At 44.1% G+C, this 26,073-nt stretch overlaps 1 protein-coding gene across 3 annotated transcripts in view; it reads right to left on the bottom strand.

The window, feature by feature from the left end:
- Positions 1 to 26,073, bottom strand: part of nbeal1 (neurobeachin-like 1) — a 53,005-nt gene that overhangs the window by 15,297 nt on the left and 11,635 nt on the right. For 2 of the 3 annotated variants that reach the window (XM_075477817.1, XM_075477816.1), the window contains exons 4-27: positions 24,690 to 24,851; positions 24,468 to 24,549; positions 24,235 to 24,362; positions 20,928 to 21,010; positions 18,808 to 18,893; positions 15,967 to 16,333; positions 15,713 to 15,819; positions 14,461 to 14,547; positions 12,249 to 12,332; positions 11,307 to 11,405; positions 10,652 to 11,223; positions 10,047 to 10,179; positions 9,805 to 9,924; positions 9,409 to 9,718; positions 9,009 to 9,094; positions 8,771 to 8,860; positions 8,509 to 8,686; positions 6,559 to 6,692; positions 4,864 to 5,023; positions 4,682 to 4,784; positions 4,446 to 4,605; positions 2,415 to 2,573; positions 2,037 to 2,196; positions 133 to 221 (exon numbers count right to left, since the gene is read on the bottom strand). In XM_075477817.1, the coding sequence (XP_075333932.1) occupies positions 133 to 221; positions 2,037 to 2,196; positions 2,415 to 2,573; positions 4,446 to 4,605; positions 4,682 to 4,784; positions 4,864 to 5,023; positions 6,559 to 6,692; positions 8,509 to 8,686; positions 8,771 to 8,860; positions 9,009 to 9,094; positions 9,409 to 9,718; positions 9,805 to 9,924; positions 10,047 to 10,179; positions 10,652 to 11,223; positions 11,307 to 11,405; positions 12,249 to 12,332; positions 14,461 to 14,547; positions 15,713 to 15,819; positions 15,967 to 16,333; positions 18,808 to 18,893; positions 20,928 to 21,010; positions 24,235 to 24,362; positions 24,468 to 24,549; positions 24,690 to 24,851 (3,739 nt within the window). The remainder of the gene's footprint in view (positions 1 to 132; positions 222 to 2,036; positions 2,197 to 2,414; positions 2,574 to 4,445; positions 4,606 to 4,681; positions 4,785 to 4,863; positions 5,024 to 6,558; positions 6,693 to 8,508; positions 8,687 to 8,770; positions 8,861 to 9,008; positions 9,095 to 9,408; positions 9,719 to 9,804; positions 9,925 to 10,046; positions 10,180 to 10,651; positions 11,224 to 11,306; positions 11,406 to 12,248; positions 12,333 to 14,460; positions 14,548 to 15,712; positions 15,820 to 15,966; positions 16,334 to 18,807; positions 18,894 to 20,927; positions 21,011 to 24,234; positions 24,363 to 24,467; positions 24,550 to 24,689; positions 24,852 to 26,073) is intronic. The other variant, XM_075477819.1, reaches the window with a different exon arrangement.

Raw genomic sequence — 26,073 nt, 5'->3', positions numbered from 1 at the left:
ACCAGCATCAGCCTGTCTGTTTGTGGGTGAGGAGATGTAAGAAGACGTAAACAGAAAAACAGAAACAGAAAGATGAAAATCTATAAATCAATCGGCTGTTTGCTGTTAGACCGGCTGCAGCGGTTCCCTCACCCTTTTGCAGACAATGAGGCGCACGCTGGGTCCAGCCCGGTGAGTAAGCTGGACCAGAGCCATCAGGTCCTTGTAGTTCACAACTTGATCTGCAGACACACAGACAAGACTTTACATTTCTGTAGCTGAGTGCAGATGCACTGATCACTAACTCTGTGGCTGTGTTCGAAACCGCATACTACATACTCATCGATCAGACAGTATGCAGAGCGTTTACCCACAATGCATTTCACTCCTGCCCGAGCCGAAATCAGCCGGCCTGAAGCTGATTTCGCTTAAGCTCTAAACTCTGTAAACTTTAGCAACATTTGAAATATTTTCAGGCGAGAAAGTAGTCGTTTAGATCCCCAACGTGTTGAAAACCTGACAAAATACCGGCTATTTACAATTTTGTTCCCACGTTTTCGGCGCTACTAATGGCCCTGTCACACTGTTGCGTATGAGAGAAGCGTATGAGTTGCATATGAAAATTAATAATATAATTTTCATACGCACGAAAAGTCCTTGAAAATAAAGAATTGTGCGTATACTTACCGTATTGAACCTATGAGTAGCGTATGAGTAGCTTATGGTCAGCGTATTGACAGCGTATGACAGCGTATGAACAACGTATAACCAGCGTACTCTGCATATGACTAGCGTATGAGTAGCATATGAACTGCGCATGCCCAGCGTACGTTTCAACGCGCCTATATCAGCAGCCTTTCCACATTGCTCCATTATTGCAGTAGACGACGCGCTATCAACATCTCTCGAGACATTCATCTCGATCATGCCTCCCAAGAAGCAATCGTAGTTTGCCCGGGCCCTGGGCCGAGGAAAAGGCAAAAAAACACGAGAATCATTCTCACCCAAACCTGCTGAAATGCCTGATGCACCTGCGGCTGATGAGTTACATGCTTCTGAGCGATCAAGATCCCCAACTCGTCGGTTGCCTGCCGCCTCCATCTCCGCCCGTCTGGCGCAGATGGAGGCGGCAGACGGGCGGAGGCTATAAATACGCTAGCTGTACGGTACACCTTCATGCCAATGTATGGCCACTTATGTCCAGCGTTCTCGACCTATCAGTAACGTACCTATATCGTACCTCTAGCGTATTCAGCGTATGCCTAGCGTATGCTTAGCGTATTAACCATACGCACAAAAGTTTTGAGCATGTTCAAAAATTTATTTCTGCCTCAGCGTATGCCAGCGTGCTTGAAACGTATACAACCTATGCCTAACGTTCCCCTAGCGTATGTCAGCGTATACCAGCGTATGAGTGATAATTTTCATACGCTAGTGCCATTTGCAACAGTGTGACAGGGCCATAAAGCTAGCCGCAGTGAGCGACGCACTTCCGGTTATTTTCACAAAATAAAATACCCGTTGCCTTTTATCATAGGGAAAGCCATTACGATACAATTGGTGCTTTTGTTTTGAAAACAGGAAGTGAACCTACCCTCGTTGTAGCTAGCTTGAAACTGCCGTTTTGACAGGAAATGACGATCGGCGACGTCACGTTAAGTTGCATCTTGGGTAGTTTGAGTATGAGTAGTAACCTCATGATGCATACCCAACATTTCAGAGAATGTAGTATGCATCTAGTATGCATCCGGGAACTTCTCGCTTACTCAAACTCGCATACTAACTCAAAAAGTTAGTATGAGTAGTAGGAGAAGTATGCGGTTTCGACCATAACACCAATATGTTCTACAGACTAAAGAGAACTACTAATGAGTCCTGGCTTTGCTAAACTGATTCCAATAATTCACAAAGCAATCATGTAATGACAATGACTTTAAACAGATGAGACTGAGAGGAAGTCTTTAATCTGAGGCTCAATAAAAAGGCCACATAACATACAAGCACACCTGGACAAAAAACAGTTAATCTCTGAAGTGATTTTAAAGGCAAACACGAACCCGTGTGGAGGATCTGATTGAGGAGACAGCGGATCAGAGTGGGAGTGATGTGCAGCTCGGAGAAGAGCAGCGACAGGCCGGCATAGCCAGCCTCCCTCAGGCGTAACCGCTGCTTATTCTTTTCATAAACCCGATCGCAGCGTAGCATGCGCTCAAACAACTGCACAGAGGTGAAGAGAAACCATGTACGAACACAGATGTTTATTCCTGCTCAGCAGCACAGGCAGATTCAAACCTCAGTCATGTTTGCCATTTGCTCTGATTAAACAACTTAAAAGCTTATGCAAGTGAAACATTTAAAGAAATCCAGCGTAATCAATCACAAGACATGTTAATGCACCCAAGTTAGACGATGAATGTGAGTGGGCTGTGACTCACCTTGAAGACGAGTTCTCGAAGTCGATCTGAGTATTTGTTATTGAGGAGGAGGGTGTAGCAGGAGTCGGCGGCCGCGGGCTCGAAGAGGAGCAGGAAGATCTGGTCCTTGGCCGGACTGGTCTGAAGCAAGCTGAGCAACAACTCCAGCAGACCACACAGCTGCAACACACAGTACACACACAGCAGTACACTTACAACATGTTACAGCAGGAACACTCTGCAACTAATAAGAATTAGGAGGATTTTCCCATCCCGGATATTGTCGGATAATTTATTAAGTGTCGGATAATTGAAGACTCAGTTTTATTTGATGAAGGCTAAATGGCATCAGCGATGTGGCAGATGCCCGGCGGATGAGGATCATGCGATTATTGTGACCATATGTTCTTACAGGCGGATAAAAGCTTCCACACAGAGATGCAGTGTGAGTGGATGTGAAAGGAAGAAACGAGACGAGGCAGAAGAAATAAATGCAGAAAGAGACGTGTGACACGAGGTGGTCGTGCGAGAACTTTGTCTTTGGAGTGTTGGAACGACTGAGAAGAGAAACAAAACACTCAGAGAGAAGAAAATGTTAGAAAATAATGCAAAAAGAAAAGAGAGATGGTGGAAAAAAACAGCAGCCAGAGGGGAAATAAGAGAACAGCTTCCTGTACAAGCAGCACGGCTCATTGGGAAACTAAAAATCCTGCAGAAGGAGGTCACCTTCTTTCACAATGAAAATCCTCTGGTGGCAGGAGTTGTTCTGATTAACCAGTTTCACAACATCTGGCAGGCATACACTAATAATGACTTGACCTACTCCAAATTTCTTGGACGCTGCCCTGACATTCTGCAGCTGTAGGCTGGCTCCCTGCGAGGCTGAAGAGAATTCATGTATTGTTTGTGGGTGAATTCTGGGGCCGGCTGCACAAAGCACCTTAGCTTCTCTCATTAGGAGTGACACTTGAGGCTTAACCCCTCCTGAGCTGAGCGACTTAATTAAGGGTGTTGCACAGAAGGTGTCCTCAGTTGAGGAAACTATGAAAAGTATTTACTGCATTGTAAGTATTTATACGGAGACTTCTTCTTTCTAACAGTTACTGCTTTAACTGTAATCATCTCACACAAGCGGCGCAGATCATTTAACAAAAGCCTGAGAATTATATTGGGTCCCCTGGTTTCTGAGTTCAGGCTCCCACTTGGGTTAATATTAAAAACAGCACATATTGCCTGTTCATTTTGAGCAGATGATAGCCACATTGAACTGAATAATGACACTTAGATGTCTATAAACTCCTGAACTAACGGTTTATAAATAGAAAACAAAGGATTCGATGGCTCACCATCAGGCAGCTCATCATATCTTGGCTCCAAAGCCTCCGAAAACAAATTATTTCTCAAGTACTTTGCTGTTATTCTCAATGTTAAATTCTTAGCCAAAGCCAGACTTAAAACCCCCCATTTTCCCCTGTCTGTTGGCCCTGTGGTGCAGGTTAAACTTTGATGTTTTTATCTGTTTTGGCCATTTATGTTTGTAAATCATAAGTTCTATCAATTTAGTTTTCTTTGGGCAGTTAGAATATACTTTAGTTAGTTTGGAATCAAAATCTGTAATTAATTTTTATATTTGAAATTGTTTAGATTATTTTGGTAACTTTTAGACCCTCCCATTAATTAGAGAGATTAAGAACACACCGGGGGGCGTGTTTGATGAGCTCTTTTTGTTTGTCAAATGTCCGGTGTGAAGACGGGAGGTGGTGGTTAAATGATTTTTTGACTTAATGTCGCCGCCGTTTTGTTCTTGCACGCACTTTTAGATCTTGTTAAATCAGATTAAGTTAACTTTCGTTTTTCATCCAAATTGTAAGAGATTTTTAGTTATTGTTTTGTTCATATTTTTTGTCAGAAATAAACTACATACATTTTTTAAACACTCAACTCTGAAGTGCGTGCAAGAACAAAACCACCTGTTGCCACCTACGGCCTTTGTTAGAAAATATACTTTGGAAACTCAAAAAGGCCGCGACATTATCATAATAACCGACTCACCTGCTCTTCATCCCCAATAGCAGCAACGTATCCCAGAATGCTGTGCATCTCCTCCTGTGACATGCCCTTGCTGATGTAGTACTTGATGAGGCCACACAGAGACGCTCGGATGGTACGAACGTCGTCCTCGGTCAGGTCGTTCTCTTTGTTCGTGTTCCTCCTAAATCACAGAGGAGATGCTTCTGGTATTCTGTGAAAAGTTTGGGCTAAAAACACTCTGGAGAAAGAAGCCTTACCCGTAATACAGACGCAAGGTGTCCAGCAGAAACTGAACTCCATATTTCTTCCTGAACTGCTTCCTGTTGTCTTTGATGACCGTGGACATGTACTGGATGTGACCTTGTTTAGGAGTAAACAAATAGGAGTGTGACCGTCTGATGTCACATATTCAACATGCACAGAAACAAAGAGGTCTGACCTATGCGGAGAGGGAAGTCTCCTTTGTTCCAGATGTTGAAGTTGAACAGCACATGTGTGTGAAGCTGCTGCAGCAGAACCTGGTTCTTCTCATAGGTCACCTGCTCGATCAGCAGCTGCATGGCCACCAGCACGCTGACGTCCACCTGACCCGCCGGAAGCTGAACGCAACCAAATGACACATCAGCTGAAATGGACATCCATCTGCTTACTGGCACTCATGCAAACTGATGACAGGCAGAGGGGGCAGAGTACAGTAGACTGCACAGATGATAAGAAAATGAGCTTTTTAGGACACAAAGAGACACACATGAATGCTCAGGCTTGATATCAATCTGTTACTGTATAAAGAGAGAGACGGCCACAGCTGATGCCATAAACCGATAAAAACATGCAGGAATAAGGAAGCACAGCCACATCATAGCTTTGTTTGATTATTCACCAGTTACAGGGTGTGGCTACTTTGCCTAGAGAAACTTTAACCACATCTGAGAGACTTTAATTTTATCTGAGCCTCTGTGGAGGCTCTTGCTTTCCCCATGGTGTAATTGCTTACGATGAAGTACAGTGAACCCTCGCTATAACGCGGTTCACCTTTCACGGTCTCGCTGCTTCATGGATTTGCATCGTGCATTGTGTTCTGCATTCTGATTGGCTAAACAGTCTCTCCGCTTCTACTTTACCTGTGTGTCAATAACGTTGCGGTTTAATATGTACACGTACATTACAGTTCTCAAACATAATCGATGGTGGCATGTCGGTATATATAAATCTTTTTGCCCAGAAGAAAAAAGAGCGACAACAACTACCGATAACTATGTTCTTCTCTCGAAAAAACACACCTGCACCGCGGGCTTTAGAAGAAAAAAAACGCTACAGAGCGGAGTCAGGATGCAGCAGCTCAGTCAGAAGAGCAGTGAAATACACGCGAGTCACTATTTGTCCCACTGTACTTTGTATTTTTTTTTCAAAATCATTTTTCATTTTCTCCCGTTCTAATCCAATGACTCGGGTCGCGATGAGGCGGCGCTGATCTCCGCAATTTGAAGCCTTCAGTTCGTATTGATGATTAAAATGATTATTTTACAGTACAGTAGTTATTTGTAAAAAAAAAAGAGAAGAGAAGGATCAAATGAAACGCATACAAAGACAGATGCAGAATAAAGGCAGACAAACAGTATCTGATGGGAATTCATTCTTACACCCCGTCAGTCCCATAAGTAAGACAGTAGTTATTCAGATTCTAATTCCTAAGTATCTAACCAGTTAAAACACTCGTTCCTTCTGTCCTGCTTTAGAGTTATTAATTCATTTGCTGAAACACATCCCTCAAACGACCCCAATCCTAAATCCATATTACAGGAACAGCTTCCTTTTTGGACCTGAGCATGCATTAAGACTCATTCAGTTCTTCCACATTCATCACAGCTCCAGTTTTCCATGAACCAGGAGTCCAAGTGTGCAGAATGTTCTTTCTTTGTCTTATGTATGGTGTTCCTTGTGTCTTTTTTATACATATACACATATATTTTTCATTAACAGATGAACGTGACTGTATTAACGTGTCAGCATTCCAACATCTTAATTATAGAAATCTCAGCTTCCTGCACAGCAGATTCATTTGTCGTAGATCTCCCAGAGTCTGCATGCCTGCCCTCATAATTCCTCCGATAGCCTGATTAAAAAGATGACTGACCTTCTGTAGCAGGGCTCCCAGTGTTCCTACACCGTGAGAGTGGAGCAGATTCTCCTGGTTGATAAGGTGCCTCTGCAGGAAATGCTTCAGCACTAAAAGGAAAGTGGCCACCAGATTCTTCTCCAGGCGCGCCTCTGAAACAGAAAATTCTTCTTACTTGCTGCTTATTGACACAGCCTCTGCTCCATAATCTTATCAATAAAGACAAATTATGTTAAAAAAAAATAAAATATACATAGAAAGAACTGTAAAAAAGTGTTAACCCATTGACGCCGGATGTTGCGTAGCGCAACATTGTCCCTAACGCCGGTTGTTGCGTAGCGCAACATTGTTCATTTATCATTATTTTCAAGACGCATGCAGCATGTAATGCACAATAATTGGTTCAAATACACATGAGGTGGGTGTTTTCGATTAGCCTGTTCTGCAATAGTGCGTTTGTAGCTAATTTGACAGCTCGGCTACAATGGCTGCGGTTAACGAGACATACTGTGACAGCGATGGAAGTGATGTGGAGTTGGAAGGGAATGATCAACAGAATTTATTAGAGGAAGAGAGGCAGTCCGCTGGATTTCGCACCCGACGTCAACAAAAGTTTACTCGTACACCGGGGCTGAAGGTGCCAATATCTGAAGATGCAAGTCCTTTAGTGTTCTCGCATATTTTCACTGATGAAGTTTGGGATATGTTGGTGACACAGACAAACTTATATGCGGATCAGGCGCGCGGCCACACACCATCCAACTCGAAGTGGAGCCCCGTGTCAAAGCAGGAGATGAAATCTTTCATCGGTCTCTGCCTAACTTTTGGAATAATCAAATTACCAACTCGCCGGGATTACTGGAGGCAGAGCAAGTGGCTGTATCAGACAAATGTAGCCCGAGTGAAGGCACGAGATCGTTTCGACATGATCTGGAGGTAATTATTTATTCTTAAGCTGCATTCTGACGACTTCTCATTCTTATTTGAGTGGCGTTGGCCTTATGTCAAAAAAAAGAGAGCCCGGTGCGAATTACTGCAGTATGACAACTATGATGTTTTAGAAGTCGTGTCACTGAAGTATACAGTATAACTGCACAATGCAAGATATATTGCAGGGTTTTTTTTATCATTCATTATTATTGCTGATATTATGATTAAGTTACAGTATAGTAATAGTAGTATAATAAATAGCAGCATTGGGTATTATCCTGAATCATAAAGCAAAACTACATGAACCAAATGTCCAACATTGATTAAAAAAAAGTAATACAATCCAGCCAGCGAAAAAAAATTGAATTTTTCTTCGGTGTTTTCAATAAATTGTTTTTAGTTCAAAAAACCCTCAGGCATTGGGGACCTTTTCTAAAAACTGGCTTAGGCATTGAGCAGCCTTTTTTGCAGGTGCTTTAGGCGGCAATGGGTTAATCCAGCCTTCATTTCTTTATATTTTCTTCCAAGTTGCCAGACTTTCTTTTAATCTTTTAAGGTGGTCTTAATCAGCGGTTTTGCAGCTTTCTGAAGCTCTTTGGAAGTTATTTTTCAGACATTAGCTACTTTTTCACTCATTTTCTGAGTTCTAATGGCTGACTATTTTCAGAGAAATGTGTTTTTTTTGTTTGATTTTCACTTAACACTGACCTATGAATCATTTAAGCATGAAAAAAAAAAAATGCAAATCTTGGCAGAGAACGGAACAAAAGGCAGCCCACATCCAAAGAAGAGCTTTGGGATGTCCTTCAAGAAGCCTGGAGAACTATTCCTGAAGACTCCTTAAAGAAAGGACAGAAAGCTCGTCTGAGAGGGTTCAGGCTGAGTTGGAGGATAAAGGAGCTCAGAGCAGATATTCACTTTAGAGCTGCTCAGAACTGAACAAACTCTGTTTCTGCCTGATTATGGTGACAGTGGTAACACAAAGAAATGAGGGGTGGTGTAAGACTTTTCCACAGAGTTCTGTAGTGTTCAACAGACCTGAAGCCCTGTTGGATGGGAGAATGACCCAGTCCCCATCAGCTGGCGTGGCAACATCTGGAGTGATGAAGTCTGATCCAGCTGCAGGATCACCTGTCTGTTGATCGGCGGTCACCAGGACCAACTGTTCCAGTATTGGGAAGAGCACCGGGAGGCCATCCACACAGTTGATCATATCCTGTCCAAAATGCATTCAAACGGAGATCAGATGCAGCACACTGAGAAAAAACACGTGCACACACAAATGAGCTCTTGGTCTCACCTTGATATCCCAGTTGACAACTTTGTTCCCTGTGAGGCGTCCGTGAAGCATGTTTGGAGACAGATCGAGGCAGATTGGGTTCCTACAAGCCTGATGACAAAAGGACGAAGCTGAGTTAGAGATGAAGATATTTTAAAAGTATGAAACTGATGGTGACTGCTGCAGAAGGCCACAGGATGAAAACGCAGCCCTGTGTATTCTTAATGTAGCTGATTTTAAAGACTTGAGAGGGAACCACCTTGGGTGAGTAGTGCAGCAGCAATTTGTTTGAAAGATCCCCAAGTTCTGATTCCTGGGTTTTAAAAGGAGAAATGCAGTTTGGACCTGAGGAGACAAAATTAAGAGTGAGACTTTTACACCAAACTCAACTCAACTCAACTTTATTTATAAAGCCCTTTAAAACAGCCGTGGCTGAAATATAAGGCATTAAACATAAGAACAATGTAAAAACAATATTAAACAATAACAGAAACAGAGTCTCATGCTGGGTTAAAAGCCAGGGAATAAAAATAGTTTTAAAAATGGACAGTGAAGGGGCTTGTCTTATATGAAATGGGAGGTCGTTCCACAGTTTAGGACCGGCAGCGGAAAAGGCTCTGTCAAACTCTCATTTTGGGATTTCTCCTCCATCATCTTACCAGAACTACAGATGGCTTTTATGTGGTTGTGCTGCAGGGGCTCGTGGAACACCATGACGCTTCCAAGCTGGCCTTGCAGGGACGTCGGGCTCCCCCACTCGCTGTCCTGGGTCCCAGCCGAGATGAGCTTGGTCACAGACTCCGGCTTTCCCCCGAGCAGCCCTCCCCAGGTCTGTGGCGAGAGGATACCCCCCAGTGAGGAGCGAGTGCTGGGCGTGGAGGCGGAGGAGAAGGGAGGATCTGGGATCTGGGAGGGAGGGGGAGTGGTGGTGCGGTGGCCTGCTGAGCCGATGCAGCAGGAAGTGAACGGCTGTGGTGGGAGGACAGAAGAACAACATAGGGAGGTAAACAAAAAACATCTGCACATCGTGTAAAATGAGGGTGGACTGCACTCACCTCTGTCATGGTGGGATACTTGAGGGGGGCGGACAGTTTCTGCTGACCATCCACATAAATGTAGACCAGACTCTGTCCAAACGGCCTCTTTCCAGGTACGTGCACCACACCGATGCTGTGCTGTGGACAGAAAACCAGCAACAATGCACCTCACTGGACACTTAGCCGCTGCTGTCCTTTATCAGACACCGAGTTAAGAAATAAGCAATCATTGAACGGCGTCACGATTGCACCAGACTCACCCAGAGAGAGTCACAGAAGCAGTAGTCAGGCAGCATGACTGTGACGTACTCCTTCTTTGTGCACACAGCCACCACCAGCACACCTGCCGAGCTGATAAAGGCCTCAAACCCCGTCCCGCCAGGAGTGAAAAAGCTGCACACAAATTACATTTCAAGACTTTAACAGATATATCCTTCTGCTGCTAAAGCTTTCTTGCCCAACAGAGACAAGTTGGGCACATTTAGAATGACATCGGTGCAATCTGTTGGTTTCCGTAGCTAGGAAAGTGTTTTTGAATTGGCTCTATATGAATGAATTATTCATATAGAGTTTATTATTTTATAAATAGTTATGATTACAATGAATTGAATTCCAATTGGCTTGAATTGTTGTTGTTGTATTTGGCGCTATATAAATAAAAATGAATTGAATTGGCAAACAAAGGCAGCAGAAACGGCAAAAACTATGAATCGAATGGGAAAAAAAACCTGAACCCTGTTTGTAACAAACTATCTGTTGGACACAAAAAGGTTTACTGTGATTTATGAAGTTTTATGACAGTTAAAAGCGACCCCTTAACTACAAATATGACCTGAAATTTCACAACTTAGTCTTTTCCTCTCACCTGTAGAGCTGCTTTCTTTTGTCTTTGCTGAGTGGGCCCAGCTGGTCCTGGTCCAGCGACAACCAGGCGAGGAAGCTGAAGGCGGACCCCGGCCAGCGCTGCACCGTCGGAACAACGATGCCGGCCATGCTTGGTGACAAATCGAAGTACTGCATGGCACTCTCGAGCCCCTGCTTGCGAACCATTGCTAACAGAGCTCTCAAGGCTGGGCCGACATGCGGATGTGCTTGGTTGGACTCTGTCGGCCTGAGGATACGCAGGAGTCCCAGCAGCTCCCTGGCGCTCAAAGACTGCGAACCCAGCGAGCCCACCAACCCAAACAGGCTTTCGGAGCAAGCTCTGTGCAGTCGTTCGTGGCGCTTCAGGGCAGCTAGAGCTCGCATGACCATGGCGGCGTTCACACAGGTGGCACGGGTCTGGCGGTTGAGGCAGCTGAGGCGGCGGAGCCAATCGGCTGTAAACAGCTGCAGTTCTGGCGAGTCCAGCTCCGGGAGCCACTGGACCAGCAGCAGCAACGGCTCCACATTACTGATGCCCAGGAGACCAACAGAGGTGTGCTCACCCTCTACTGCCTGAACACCCACACACAGAGAAGGATAACAATAAAGATGGAGAGCACAGAGAGATGCAGCCCAAATAACAATCTGTCCCTCACCATGTTCATCAGCTCTTTGAGAAGGTGCCGGGACGGCTGGCCGAGCGAGACGAGGACTTCATACAGGTGATTGTAACCAATCCTCTCCTTAAAAACCTCCTACAGTTCAAAGGCAAATGAAGGAATACATCATGACATCTGACCTTCATTTCAAAGTCTAAACACAAATACATATGAAAAAGGAAAAACACTTTTTCAACATCTTTTTAAAGGTTTTATATCAGGACGTAAACATTCTGGTTCTTAAATACAACCTCAGATGAACAACAACTAATGACATATGAAGGTCCCACCACAGCATCTCAGGCAGGCTGAGGTCTGGACTCTGACTGGACCGTTGCAACACCTTGATTCTTCTCTTCTTCACACATTCTGCTGTAGATCTGCTGCTGTGTTTGGGATCTTTGTCCTGTTGATGAGCCAGTTTCAGCCCAGCTTCAGCTGTCGGACAGACGGCCTCACATCTGACTCTAGAACACTTTGGTTTTTTGACCTCGGGATGACCTTTAACCTTTAACATGCTAACTGAGGCCTGCAGAGTCTGAGATGTAGCTCTTGGGTTTCTGACCTTGGGGTGACCTTTAACCTTTAACATGCTAACTGAGGCCTGCAGAGTCTGAGATGTAGCTCTTGGGTTTCTGACCTTGGGGTGACCTTTCTCTCTGTAGAACGATGAACTCCAAATAGTTTGGAAATGGCATTCTAACCCTTTAGTTTATACCAAATAAATAATGACAGTGTAATATGTCATGTGCTGTTTGTCTGATGTTGCATTTACCAAATCTAACCCCTGTTAAGGATAGTATCATTACATTCCATAAGGCTAATTTCTGGGACCGATTTGTCTTTTATTAACTTCTTAGCCACTGATAACCAGCGTGAGATATGCTTTCATTCTCATTCAGATTATACACCATAATATTGTCCAAATTTGACATTTACCTTTGCTGCTGGTGATTTATGCATCACTGTTGTCAGGGCTTTGATGGTAGCTACAGCAAGGGAGTCCAGTCGCCCTTGAAACACCTGAAAGAAAAAAACAAAACTTAGCAAAGCTTATTCACCACTCGTAAGTTAACCACCTGTTTTAACTGGTAGAATGGGAAATCAAGTCGAATCTCAGCTTATTAAAGATGAGCGTTATGTAAAGACAACAAGCATGCAGACAATTAAAAGCCACAAGGATTGTAATGCTTCAATGATCCACTTATTTCAAGCTTTTAAAAGAAAAAGCATCACATATAAGAGAATAAAAGGTTGGCTTAACCGAGTAGTTTCCTTTGAGCCCGATTCAATCAGTGTTTGTTAGAAGTGAGTAAAATCACTGGTTAAAACCCTGTTTGTCACTGCAGTAAGGGCTGGCATCAAAACTCGTACTGCAGATGTTTATACCGATGATAAGGAAAGTGTTGTCTTTCTGCTCCAGGTAAACGGTCAAAAGCACGGAGATGTGACTGGAGCAGGAAGCCCACCAACATCCACACAAACGGATACTCAACTCAGCATGCAGCCCAAAACACAAACCAAACCATGACACAAACACATCTCCATCCAGCTCCGTCCTACTCATGTCCAGCAGGCTGTTTACCACTGGACTGTTTATCGAATTAACAAGCAGCTGCAGAGCGGTGGTTCTGAGAGAGAGAGAGAGCCTTGGACCAGCTGGAGAGGGACTGTGGCAAAAAGTCAAACTTTGGTCATCATCACACAGTCCAGATCACCTCAAACCACTGAGCTTTGTGAGAGCACACACACAAGGCCAATGTGATGGCATTCCAGTGGAACCCACAGTGTACCAGAGAAGACAAAGTGAAGGGGAGCGGGCACCGGGAGGCAAGAAGAAGCCACTCCACAGCAAGACACTAAAGTTGCATTGCTACTTGGCTATTTAGTGCCTTCATTCTGTTCTTCTTCTTCTTTTAATTATATCTGCATTCAAATGAAATGCCTGGTCTTTAAATGAACCAAATGCATGTTTCTATCTGAGTTCTACACAGCATTCCCTTTAAGGGATAGTTCGCCTCTTTGGACATGAAGCTGTATGACATCCCTTATTAGCAATATCATTTATGAACATGTTCTTACCCCCTGCTGCGTCCTGTGAGCCGAGTTCCAGCCTCGTTTTGGCGTTGACGAAGGTAGTCCGGCTAGTTGGCTGGGGTTTAAAAAATAAAGCGTCTTACTTCTCAAAACAATATGCGTTCAAAAGAGAAATACATTTGCATCACAAAATTGTTCTGCAGGAAAAAGTCAGACCTCACAATCACTTGGCCCTATTTTCTCTTCCTTCATATCAATGCGTTTAGCCACCTAGCGATAGCCACACCTGTTGCGGTGTTTGCTGCTTGGAAGCAGGGGACTGCTCGGTCTGCACTTCGGTCTGCACGGTCTACACAGCAGGCAGTGATACGAAGGGAGAGAAAATAGGGCCAAGCGATTGTGAGGTCTGACTTTTTCCTGGCTAACGATTTTGAACGCATATTGTTTTGAGAAGCAAAACGCTTTATTTTTGTGGCCCCAGCCAACTAGCTTCATCAACGCCAAAACGAGGCTGGAACTCGGCTCACAGGACGCAGCGGGGGGTAAGAAAATGTTCATAAATGATATTGCTGATATGGGATGTCATACAGCTTCATGTCAAAAGAGGCGAACTATCCCTTTAAACCCGACAAGCAAATAGGAGCATCTGCTGCTGTATCAGGTTACAGCCGCCCGACATCATTGTGCCAGTGTGCTCATGCAGAGTTCTCCACTTGTGTTCACATAATTCAGATCAATGGAGGGATTACCAAATAAAGGTAGAATGGAAACTGGTTTAGTCTGAAGGGACTTTTCAGTGCCAGATGATTCAGTAAAAGAGCTCTGACTGATTACGGACATTAAAACACGAAAGGGTCTCAATCCATCTCAATCAGAAACAGTTCTAATTGGTGCGATATGGAAACTGCTTTGCCCTCCAGAACTCAAGACCGTGAGTGGGTTGATAATCTTTTCTCTTGTTAACAAAAAATCCAATTCAAAATATTTATCTGAGGCAAAGCAGTATGAGGGTCTGGCTGTGGAGTGGCCATGTGGGTGGGACTTGGCAGCAGGAGATGAGGGTACGGGCAGGGAAGTGGATGATGTGATGTGGGAGGGGCTTTCTCGGTGGTACCTGAGTGTCCCTTTCTCCTGTCTGTAACCTGTTGTTGGTTATATCTTTCTGGTCCTTGTCTGCCGCCGTGCACCTAGCATTAACCAGCTGACACACACAACAGGCAACATGTCAACACAGCCTGTCGTGGGGTTACAAGAAAGAGGAAATGGCGACAAGAGAGACAGAGCACGGTGCAGGGTGAGGGGAGGGAAGATGTTAGTGAGTGGAGGTTAAAAGCCATGACCCTCCGCAGGGTTCACTGCCTCTGTGTGGGGGTGTGTTGGTGATCCAGCCTTACTGTGAGTAGGAAAACATGCACGGTGAGCTGAATGCTGCCTATAACACTGAACCTTTAACAAGAATAAACATGATAAACTGTTCTGGAGAGAGCAGACCGAGATAGAACTGTCCAAGTTATTAACTGAAGTATGTCTGACACCACGATGCTGTGGACTGTGTAGGGAGATCATGTAGATCATAGTCCATGTAAGTACATTCAGTCTGCACAGACTTCGCCTTTAAATGACCTGAATGGTGAGGCTGTGGTTATAAAATGAGGATTTTATTAGTCTGGAAATGCTTTAAGTGACTATGAGTCTGAATGGACCGATTTTCATTCACAGTTTCTGACAAAGAAACAGAAAAACATGTGAATGAGAGCAGCTTTATGGGGGATTCCCTTTCACGTGACCTTTTTTACTAAAAGATAAGGGGGAGCGTATACATGCAGGAGTAATTCGGCTCCCGACCACATTATCTGGGTGAGTTAGTCGTGTTTTGTGTTTGACTAAGAAATTTATTTGCATTTTAAAAGTCAGTTTTTGGTCAGAGTAACATCATAATTAGCCCTTTTTAAAAAAAAAATGTAATTTAAACTTGCTTAAAAGAAAAAATAAATTAAGGAAAAAAAAAAAAACATTTAAATTTTAGACCTGCAACACACTCAAAAAGAGTTTTTCTGTATTTTTCCAGACAAAATTAAAAAGTTGAATGCCAGAATTCCCCTTTACTTGCCATTAAGTATTTTTGTTTGATCTAAAATAAAATAACGTTCTGTAAAATGTTCGAATAAAAACAGAGAAGAATACAGGTACAAACAATCAGAAAGCCGACACAGTGCCTCCACCTACTCGATGAATAAAGACAAACTTTAGAATCAGGTACACCACATGATTGAGTCCAACCAGCAAGTCGGACGTAAGGCTCGAGTTCATCTTGCTCTTACTCATCATACATCAGATTATATCAGATCTGCCTCTTCAGTTTTTACCTTGCTGTTCTGCAGCAGTCGTGTCAGATGCTCAAAACAGTTACTGTTGAGAAAGATGGCTTGTAGAACTGGCCTGTCTGAACACAGGAACATGTCCCTGATAGTGTCTGAAAGGCAGCAAGAGAAATAAACAGATGGGCAAAAAAGGAGAGAAATCACGGCAAAAACTGAAATTAGGGAACAAGAAAGAGGTTAATCTCCTCACAAATCACAATAGTATTGTTTAAAGGCTCCATTGTAAGTTAAGACTCTACCGAGCATGTGCACTTGCAGTGCCACAAATCGGCTCTCCCAGTGTCGGCCCAGTGTTGGAACGCGGCCTTTGGACTGTTGCTGCTGCTGCTGGCGAGCAGCAACTACAGCCGCTGGGTCAGAGTTGAGCAGCTTGAAGTAGTTTTCCAGCACAGAGGCAATTTCCACCTGCCGCTGGTCAGAGCTGGACGCCAAGAGGCGTTTCACCACCTCCCTCAGGCAGCCCAGAGTCAGCAGCGCCTTACGGTCGGGGGCCTCGCTGTCCCAGTCCTCTGCCTCATCTGAAGAGCAGCTCCCCATGGAGCAGTCAGCCAACACCCGCATCAGCACCTCCATGGTCGCTGGAGAGATGGCGAGCAGAGCGTTCCTCTGGTGGGGATGAAAAGACGGAGTCAGAGAAACAGGGAAGTTTGATGATGTTGTAAGTGTGTGAAAGCATTTAATCAACTTCATGTATTTTATAAAACTTAAGTGCAGAAAATCTGAAGAAAAAGCATCTCTCCTAAAACCACCAAGCCATCATTTTTCATCCCGATGGGCTCCAACAACCGCAAGGTTCTGACGGTTGGGATTAAGTCGGCCTCATTTTCATCAAGTGAATTATTTTGTTGGTCCAGGGTTAACAAACTCCAGCTTTTCAAGACATAAAATCTACAGTTTTTTGGTAATAAAGGAGGTTATTTCATGCAGGTAAAGCAGGACTTCACTGATAAGTCCTGAAAGATTAAAAACATTTCTTTTCTCATGTGTCTATGCATAACATTTGCATGATATCTTTTAATTTAATCCATCCATCCATCCATCCATCCATTATCTTCCGCTGGTCCGGGGATCGGGTCGCGGGGGCAGCAGCTTGAGCAAAGAGACCCAGACGTCCCTGTCCCCGGCCACTTCCTCCAGCTCTTCTGGGGGGACCCCGAGGCGTTCCCAGGCCAGCCGAGAGACATAGTCTCTCCAACGTGTCCTGGGTCTTCCCCGGGGCCTCCTCCCAGTGGGACGGGCCCGGAACACCTCACCGGGGAGGCGTCCAGGAGGCATTCTCACCAGATGCCCGAGCCACCTCATCTGACTCCTCTCGATGCGGAGGAGCAGCGGTTCTACTCCGAGCCCCTCCCGGATGACCGAGCTTCTCACCCTATCTCTAAGGGAGAGCCCAGACACCCTGCGGAGGAAACTCATTTCGGCCGCTTGTATTCGCGATCTCGTTCTTTCGGTCACTACCCACAGCTCGTGACCATAGGTGAGGGTAGGAACATAGATTGACCGGTAAATCGAGAGCTTCGCCTTCTGGCTCAGCTCCTTCTTCACCACGACGGGCCGGTGCAGAGCCCGCATCACTGCAGACGCCGCACCGATCCGCCTGTCAATCTCCTGCTCCATTCGTCCCTCACTCGTGAACAAGACCCCGAGATACTTGAACTCCTCCACTTGGGGAAGGATCTCATTCCCGACCCGAAGAGAGCATTCCACCCTTTTCCGGCTGAAGACCATGGTCTCAGATTTGGAGGTGCTCTTTAATTTAAATTCATTTAAATTATTTTACTTGTTTCTCTTTATATTCTTTTATGTGTTTTTAATGCTTCTTCCACTCCCTGCTGCAATGCTTTTATTTTATGTAAAGCACTTTGAATTGTTTTGTACATGAAATGTGCTATACAAATAAATTTGAATTGATTTGATTTGATACACCTGTAAGCCGCTTTTCTTTGAGGAAGCAGTTTGTTTAAGCATCTGTCTGCACTGTGCTGCTGAGTCGATGTTACACCTGCTGAGGTTGCACCTGTCATGATGCGTAACCAAGGCAACGGGAAAGTCTGCATGTGAGAGTAGCTTATTTGAGTAATGCCTAGAATAAGACCCCAAATTCAGATGACTTGAAGAGAGGACATCTAGGACACAAAGCAGGAACAAAACAGAGTTTAAAAAAAAAAAAAAGGAGGAAATTTAAACTGTTTCTTCCCTTGATCATAACGGGAAGTGTGAGATCACTGACAAAAACAACCGACGACCTCTTAGCCCGGATGAGGAAGCAGCAGGAATATCAGGAAGGGAGCATTACTTCGCTGTGTGCACTTCGTATTATCAAACCTGTCCTACCTTTGCTGCCATTTCAAATAATAAATCACTGCTTAACTGCGTTTTTTTCCCCCAAGTTTTACAAAACTCTCACACTAAAACAGCTCTAGATATTATTATAGTGCAGAGATACTCATTGCGCGGCTCCATGCGGCTCCTCAAGCTCCAATTGGTGGCTCGCACTCGCATAGTAGCTCATAACAATATGGTAACAATAACTATACATTTTTTCAAATAACATACAGCGAATACTGCACAGTATTAAGTATATTTATTTAGTTTGCGTTTTTGTAGTATTACGTATTTTTATTAAAAGGGGGCCTAAAGGGGGCTCTGTTAAACCTGGCAACGCAACCCACTTAAACCACCGTCACACTTGACCGCAGAGCACGCTAGCTCCTTTAGCCAGCGCGAAAAATAGTGAGTATCACTGTTATAGTGCAAATACACATCCCTTTTCAAAGCCTAGTTCTTGCTACATGTTTAAATACTTTTAAGTCAGTGAGTTTTCTGACTTACTGGGGAATTACTGACTGGGTTTGCCAGACTGTCAAAGTTACCTGGTTTCAGGTTCTCACAGGTGTGCTCGTTCAATGAGAGTAAACTGAAAATCTTTGGGTTTCGGAGAGAATATCTTTGGAAAATGAGAGAGATCATTTTATCGACCCATCTCCACACTGAATAATGAATAAAAAAGCGAATCATTTAATGCATGACTGCAGTTATTAATGTGGATCAGGCTCGCAGTCTGGCAGTGTAAGTTTCACCTGATCTCCAGCTACTATGGCTCCAAACAGGTGCAGCAGGCAGCATTTCAGACTCTCCTTCAGGTGCTCGCTCTCCTGGAAGCACTCTGGAACGAGGACACACACACAAACACATGAGCGCATTAGTTTGATCTGCAAACATGAAAATACGACTTCATCACAAAGCAGAACGACAGCTCGCAGCAAACTGTTCAAATTCCTTTGCTTTAAAATGCTTCAACCATGTTTTAGCTTTGTAAATGTACCTCCAAATGTTTGAATACAATTGTAATTAATTGCAATTTATTTCAGATCAAATAAAAGGAGAGAATTAAGGAATCGCCTTGACATTTGCATTTCTAAAACAAATACCTGCACAAGTCTATAAATGGAAAAGAGTTTGTAGATGAAAGAAGGTGCTGGTAGAGCTTAATGAGCTGTTACACCGGGCTGATTAATGGGAAACATGGAAGAGAGCCGTCAGTGGAAACAACAGAAAGGATTCAGCTCAGTTTAACCCAAAGATGTTGGTTGTTCCGAATCAGCTGCGTTTAAAATTTGGAGCAAGACTAAACAAAATTGGAGGATTCAAAGGTTTGTCAAAGAGTCAGAAAATGTACAACTAAAGGGATAAAAAAAAAAAAAAAAAAAAAACAGGAGACAATGTTTGTGAGTTAACTGTAAGAAACGAGTGGAAGGAAATGGGATTTCCATCCAGAAAAGCCGAATATAAACCATCACTGATGCTGATCACTGATGTTCAGAGATGAATCACCAAGGAGACGATGCTGGAGCTTTAGTTTGGTCCAATGAAACATAGAAAGATGACTGACTGAAGGAAACCAGCACATTTCCACCATCACTGGGGATATGGGGCTGATGGCAGGTAAAGGACCAGAAGAGATGGCAGCCATTACCTCTGCTGTAGATGTTCAGCTGGACTCTGATGTTTTACACACTTTCTGTTTAAATTTCATCAGTCAGAAGGAGGTTTGATGATGCTGAGCTCATTTTTCAGGATGATGATACATCACAGAGCAGAGAGAGTTCAGACTTTTCTCAACGACATGGACAGAAAACAGTCTGGATCTCAATCTGAGTTCAAAGTTCATGGTGGAAGTTGATAAAGTCCATGACGAGCTGAGGCTCCATTCCAGCCGTCATAAAAGCCAGAAGAGATGCAGAAAAGTACTAACAAATGTTTTTAGGTTCATAGTCCAAAACTGTTTCCTATACGCGATCCGATTACTCTCCGGGATGTTAATGGTCGTTCTTTTTTTTCTCTTCTTTTAAATCAGCTGTTCCAAACAAACACTAACAAACTCAAACAAAAGACACATCTTTATTAATACACACACTCACAAAAGGAAGGTCAATGAAATCTGCAGCCCAGATAAGAGAGGACCTCGGTTGTCACACAAATTCACTCAGGCATGTGGCAATCCTGCCAGTAACCTCTGGGTCATGGTGGTCCCAGTCACCCATTAACTCATCTGTCAACACATCCAACTGAGGACAGCAAATCTGACATTTTGGCTCCATAATGTCTACTTCCTTTGTCCAAAACTACTAAACTGCATTCTACAACCACTGGAAAACAACATGTGTTGCTTCGTGTTTAAATGAGCTAAATCCAAGGAAACGGGACGTATTCCTTCAGTACTTGCAAAATAAACAATGAAACAGACACATGCAATCTATCTGCATGCGCCTTGAGTGTTGTCTTTAGTCCAGAACCACAGCAGCCACGCATATGAAACAGGACAGAAGGGTATATTTGTTCAAAATGGCCACCAGCATCACTGGACCGGCTTGACAGGCACCGTTCACTATCTGCTCATCTCAGCGCCGGGCGAACAGAGCAAGGGCACAAAGAGTGGATTCAACGAGACCCCGAGAGGAAAGAGGAGGAGGGAGGGAGGGAGGGAGGGACAGCATGGGAGCTCTTAGAAAAAGATGGTTGAGGAGAAGAGAAGAGAAGAACAGAGCCTCTGTCCTGGAGTTGTTACAGTAAGTGGCTGAGCTGGTGATTGCTTCCTGATCCACACAGGAAGAACCAACCAACTAAGACTGGGGCAGGTCCGCTGATCAGCCACAACATTCATGTTTTAAAGAACAAGAAGAGGGGTTCACAGACTTACGGTAAAAGAAAGGAACAAACTCAACCGTGAGAGGAGCTGCCTTGTACTTCTGCCTGCTCCTCTCTACTGTACCCAGCTGCTCTCTGGAAAACAAGCAGAAACAGCACAGTGTGAGGAGCACCTCAGTCACCTGTATACAGCCAACACTGAGGCACCCAGCAGACCCATGAAGACTAAATAATACCAGAGTTGGCTGCCACTTATTTAGTTAGAGGGTTAATCCCAAATCATTCATCTTAAATAGAATAGAACAGAAAAATACTTTATTAATCCCCCAATGGGGGATATACAAATTAGTCAAGTAGCTCAAAAAAATTATTAATATTTACAATCATTGTATATTAACAACAACAATAATAATACAAAATAAACAATTCTAATAAAAATACTACTACTAACTAATAATAATAATAAATGACTAAATAAATACATAAAAATAATTTAGAAAAAAAAAAAAATCAATCAATTTGAGAAGAATTATATTATCATATAAGAATTAATTTATATAATTAATAATATAAACAGAAAAAAAAAAAATCAGCTGTTTATCTCCGTCTCTTCCCTAAATGTACGCATTATCAGAGCCACGCAGCACTTCAGATATTATTTCAAAGTCTTGCTGGAAAAAAAAAGAAAAAAAGAAAGAGGGCTGGAGACAATAAAAAGTTTAATTTCATAGATTTGTCTCCTCACCTTGGTCGGTTGGAGGTGTTTATATAAGAGACCACGCCGGCAGACAGCAATATGAAGTGTGACTCATTAAAGAGTACGTTCTGAATTTATCACATGACATAACCACCGAGTCTGTTACAGCTAAAATACAGTCATGTGGAAAAGCAAGTCGGACTTCTTTTAATAATATTTAGAAACAAAATTAAATTTAACTGAAAATTCGGGCTCTTACAACTTCAGTTGAACAACACATGACATATTACACCGAGTTCTTATTTATTGAACAAAAACTGAACCAAAACACAGAAGCAGTGAGAAACTAAGTGAACCCCTGATCCAGCAGCTTCAGCAGCAGTGAGAAACTAAGTGAACCCCTGATCCAGCAGCCGGTAGCAGCAGTGAGTTATAAACTAAGTGAACCTCTGATCCAGCAGCTGGTAGCAGCAGTGAGTGATAAACTAAGTGAACCCCTGATCCAGCAGCTGGTAGCAGCAGTGAGAAACTAAGTGAACCCCTGATCCAGCAGCTGGTAGCAGCAGTGAGAAACTAAGTGAACCCCTGATCCAGCAGCTGGTAGCAGCAGTGAGAAACTAAGTGAACCTCTGATCCAGCAGCTGGTTTCCTGTGGGACGTTCTCAGTCTCTCTCCTGGTTGAGGAGGAATCTCGGCCCACTCTTCTCTCCAGCTGCTTCAGCTCATTGAGGTCTGCAGCTCTGGTTTCTGCTCAGCTCTCTGAAGGTCCCACCACAGCATCTCAGGCAGGCTGAGGTCTGGACTCTGACTGAACCGTTGCAGCACCTTGATTCTTCTCTTCTTCACACATTCTGCTGTAGATCTGCTGCTGTGTTTGGGATCTTTGTCCTGTTGATGAGCCAGTTTCAGCCCAGCTTTAGCTGTCGGACAGACGGCCTCACATCTGACTCCAGAACACTTTGGTATCCAGAGGAGTTCATGGTGGACTCAGTGACTGCAAGGTGCCCAGGTCCTGTGGCTGCAGAACCAGCCCAGATCATCAGCCCTCCACCACCGTGCTTGACAGCTGGTGTGAGGTGTTTGTGCTGATATGCTGTGTTTGGTTTCCTCCAAACGTGCTGCTGTGCATTATGAGCAAACATCTCCACTTTGGTCTGGTCTGTCCAAAGGACATTGTTCCAGAAGTCTTGTGGTTTGTTCAGATGCAGCTTTGCAAACCTAAGCTGTGCTGCCATGTTCTTTTTAGAGAGAAGAGGCTTTCTCCTGCAGCCCTTCCACACAAGCCATACTTGTTCAGTCTGTTTCTAACTGTGCTGTCATGACCTTTAACCTTTAACATGCTAACTGAGGCCTGTAGAGTCTGAGATGTAGCTCTTGGGTTTCTGACCTTGGGGTGACCTTTAACCTTTAACATGCTAACTGAGGCCTGCAGAGTCTGAGATGTAGCTCTTGGGTTTCTGACCTTGGGGTGACCTTTAACCTTTAACATGCTAACTGAGGCCTGCAGAGTCTGAGATGTAGCTCTTGGGTTTCTGACCTTGGGGTGACCTTTAACCTTTAACATGCTAACTGAGGCCTGCAGAGTCTGAGATGTAGCTCTTGGGTTTCTGACCTTGGGGTGACCTTTAACCTTTAACATGCTAACTGAGGCCTGCAGAGTCTGAGATGTAGCTCTTGGGTTTCTGACCTTGGGGTGACCTTTAACCTTTAACATGCTAACTGAGGCCTGCAGAGTCTGAGATGTAGCTCTTGGGTTTCTGACCTTGGGGTGACCTTTAACCTTTAACATGCTAACTGAGGCCTGCAGAGTCTGAGATGTAGCTCTTGGGTTTCTGACCTTGGGGTGACCTTTAACCTTTAACATGCTGACTGAGGCCTGCAGAGTCTGAGATGTAGCTCTTGGGTTTCTGACCTTGTGGTGACCTTTAACCTTTAACATGCTGACTGAGGCCTGCAGAGTCTGAGATGTAGCTCTTGGGTTTCTGACCTTGGGGTGACCTTTAACCTTTAACATGCTGACTGAGGCCTGCAGAGTCTGAGATGTAGCTCTTGGGTTTCTGATCTTGGGGTGACCTTTAACCTTTAACATGCTAACTGAGGCCTGCAGAGTCTGAGATGTAGCTCTTGGGTTTCTGATCTTGGGGTGACCTTTCTGGGACGTCCACTCCTGGGAAGATTGACAGCTGTCCTGAATGTTTTCCACTTTCTCTCTGTAGAATGATGGACTCCAGATAGTTTGGAAATGGCCTTCTAACCCTTTAGTTTATAACAAATAAATAATTACAGTGTAATATGTCATGTGCTGTTTGTCTGATGTTGCATTTACCAAAAATGCTGATATGCCTTGTTTGGTTTCCTCCAAACGTGCTGCTACTTATCTCCTATGGAAGCAGTAAGGGTTCCCTTTGTTTTTTCAGACACTGCTTAAGCATTTTGGTTTAGTTTAAGTTAAACACATCATGACAGTGAAATATGTCATGTGTTGTTGCTCATCTGAGGTTGTATTCATCTCATTTTAGGTCTTGGTAAGGACATCTATGATGAGGGATGTACTTTCTTTCTCACTCGACTTTATGCACTTGAGTGAACCGTGTATTCCTAAGTTGTGTGATCCATAACCGCTGTATTGTTTATCATAATTAAACAAACGTGCTGTTGTTACCCGCATGTCCGATGCCTCCAGTTGCGGTACGGGTCATAGAGGCTCTCGCAGAACGCCAGCGCGTGACGAACAAACTCTTCGGCCTGACTCTGGTCTACCATCTCCTTCTCTTTGGTCTTACTTTTCAGCTGAAACGTCACACACACAAAGACAGGCGTCACTCAGAATATTCTTATTAAACCCTCCATGGTGAAGAAATCTGAACCTCAAAAACAAGAAATGGTGGCTCAAACCTGCTGAATATACAGCGTTGTCATGGTGATGATGTGATTGATGTAAGAGCAAGTGCCAATCTCCTCAACGTTGGATAGGTTCCTGTTAAAGAAAAACATTCACACATAAACACAGGGTCAGGAAACTGTAAGCCAGCTTGAAAAACACAGCATTCGTTGGGCATAACTGTTTCCATTTCCCTGCTTAATGGTTTGATGCATGAGCTGGTTTAACCTCCTCACCTGCAGATGATGATGAGGAACTTCAGCAGCAGCAGTGCCAGGTTTTGCTGCTCAGGCTCCAGGCCATCGGAGGCTTTCTGCACGCACTGCAGTAGCTGGTGGCGCAAAACCTGCAGGATGTTGTCTGGGAGGAGCGTCAACACCGGTGGAACCTCCTCCGGCCTGGAGACACAGAAGCATTGGAGCCATGAAGCAGAAATAACGCCGTTAGATGTTACACAGAAACGGTAGAAGCACTTTATGGGTCATCTGCATTCACTCAGTCACACATATGACTGGTGCACTCAGGCATTCATTCCCAGGAACACTGCAGCGAGTGGCAGTGGGACAGTAGGACAGATGTGGGGATAGCAGGACAGATGTGGCAGCTGCAGAGGAAGCCAAGACGGAGGATAAAAAGACTGCAGAGGGAGGAAGATGTAAAACTCAACCTCTGAGACCCAGTTTGATGTTTACAGCACAGCCAAGACGCATCGAGGTTTTCCGATTAGCTCTCTGGGTGTCTCACATGACCCCGAATCCGACATTCACGACAAATCAGAGCATCACCTGTGACAACTTCAGTGTTGGTTCTGCTGCGAATGCTGCATGCAATAAGATGTGTTTGGCCTAACAAACACTGCTGCCTTACTGTAAAATGAAAAGGGTTCATGTTGGGTGAGCAAGATTAGCCTGGGTGCCAGCCGAACTTAGCCCCGCCCATAAAAGTTTTGGTCGGGAAGTTCGGTCTGGCTCTGCTCAGTTGGGAAATCATTATGCCCGACCAAGAATCGGTCGACCCAATCAGATTGCCAGGGCGGGCTTTATACGATGATGGACAGATGATCAACAGGGACATTATCGACTACGTCACTAAAGAGCGCTTGGTTTGACTTCGTTTGAAACAAACACGGCTGCCGCTGGAGAGCTAGGGTGTGTAGATTCTGCCATCGAGTCTGTTCCACAGGATCTCCACATTGCATTCATTTTGAAAGACGAACAGAGGAACGCGATAAAGGCTTTTATCGATAGAAAAGATGTTTTTGCCGTCTTTCCTACAACAAGTGTGTGTTGCTTAATCTACGTCACATACTACATTGCTCTGATTGGTTGTAGGTCTATCCAATTGAGCGACGAGGCATTTTTTCTCCTGGTTCGGTTGAAACACGCCCCATACTCAAATCTCTATTGAGCGGTATCAGACTCATATTCTGACTAGAATCGTGAGTATGACGTAGTCAGGCTAGAGCAAGATGGCTTTTAAAGCAAGATCAAGATGGCTTTTTGTCCCCAATGTCAGCTGAAGTGATTTAAAATAGAGTAAACTACACACAATGAGTAAATAAAACAACTAAATTGTTGAAATAAATGCCTTTTATGTGCCCGACACTCCAGGATCTCTGCC

The sequence above is a fragment of the Odontesthes bonariensis genome, chromosome 11, assembly GCF_027942865.1.
Source record: "Odontesthes bonariensis isolate fOdoBon6 chromosome 11, fOdoBon6.hap1, whole genome shotgun sequence".
In the NCBI taxonomy this organism is placed as follows: Eukaryota; Metazoa; Chordata; class Actinopteri; order Atheriniformes; family Atherinopsidae; genus Odontesthes; species Odontesthes bonariensis.
The sequence above is the reverse complement of the archived record's forward strand: the minus strand, read 5'-3'. Positions and strand labels throughout refer to the sequence as shown.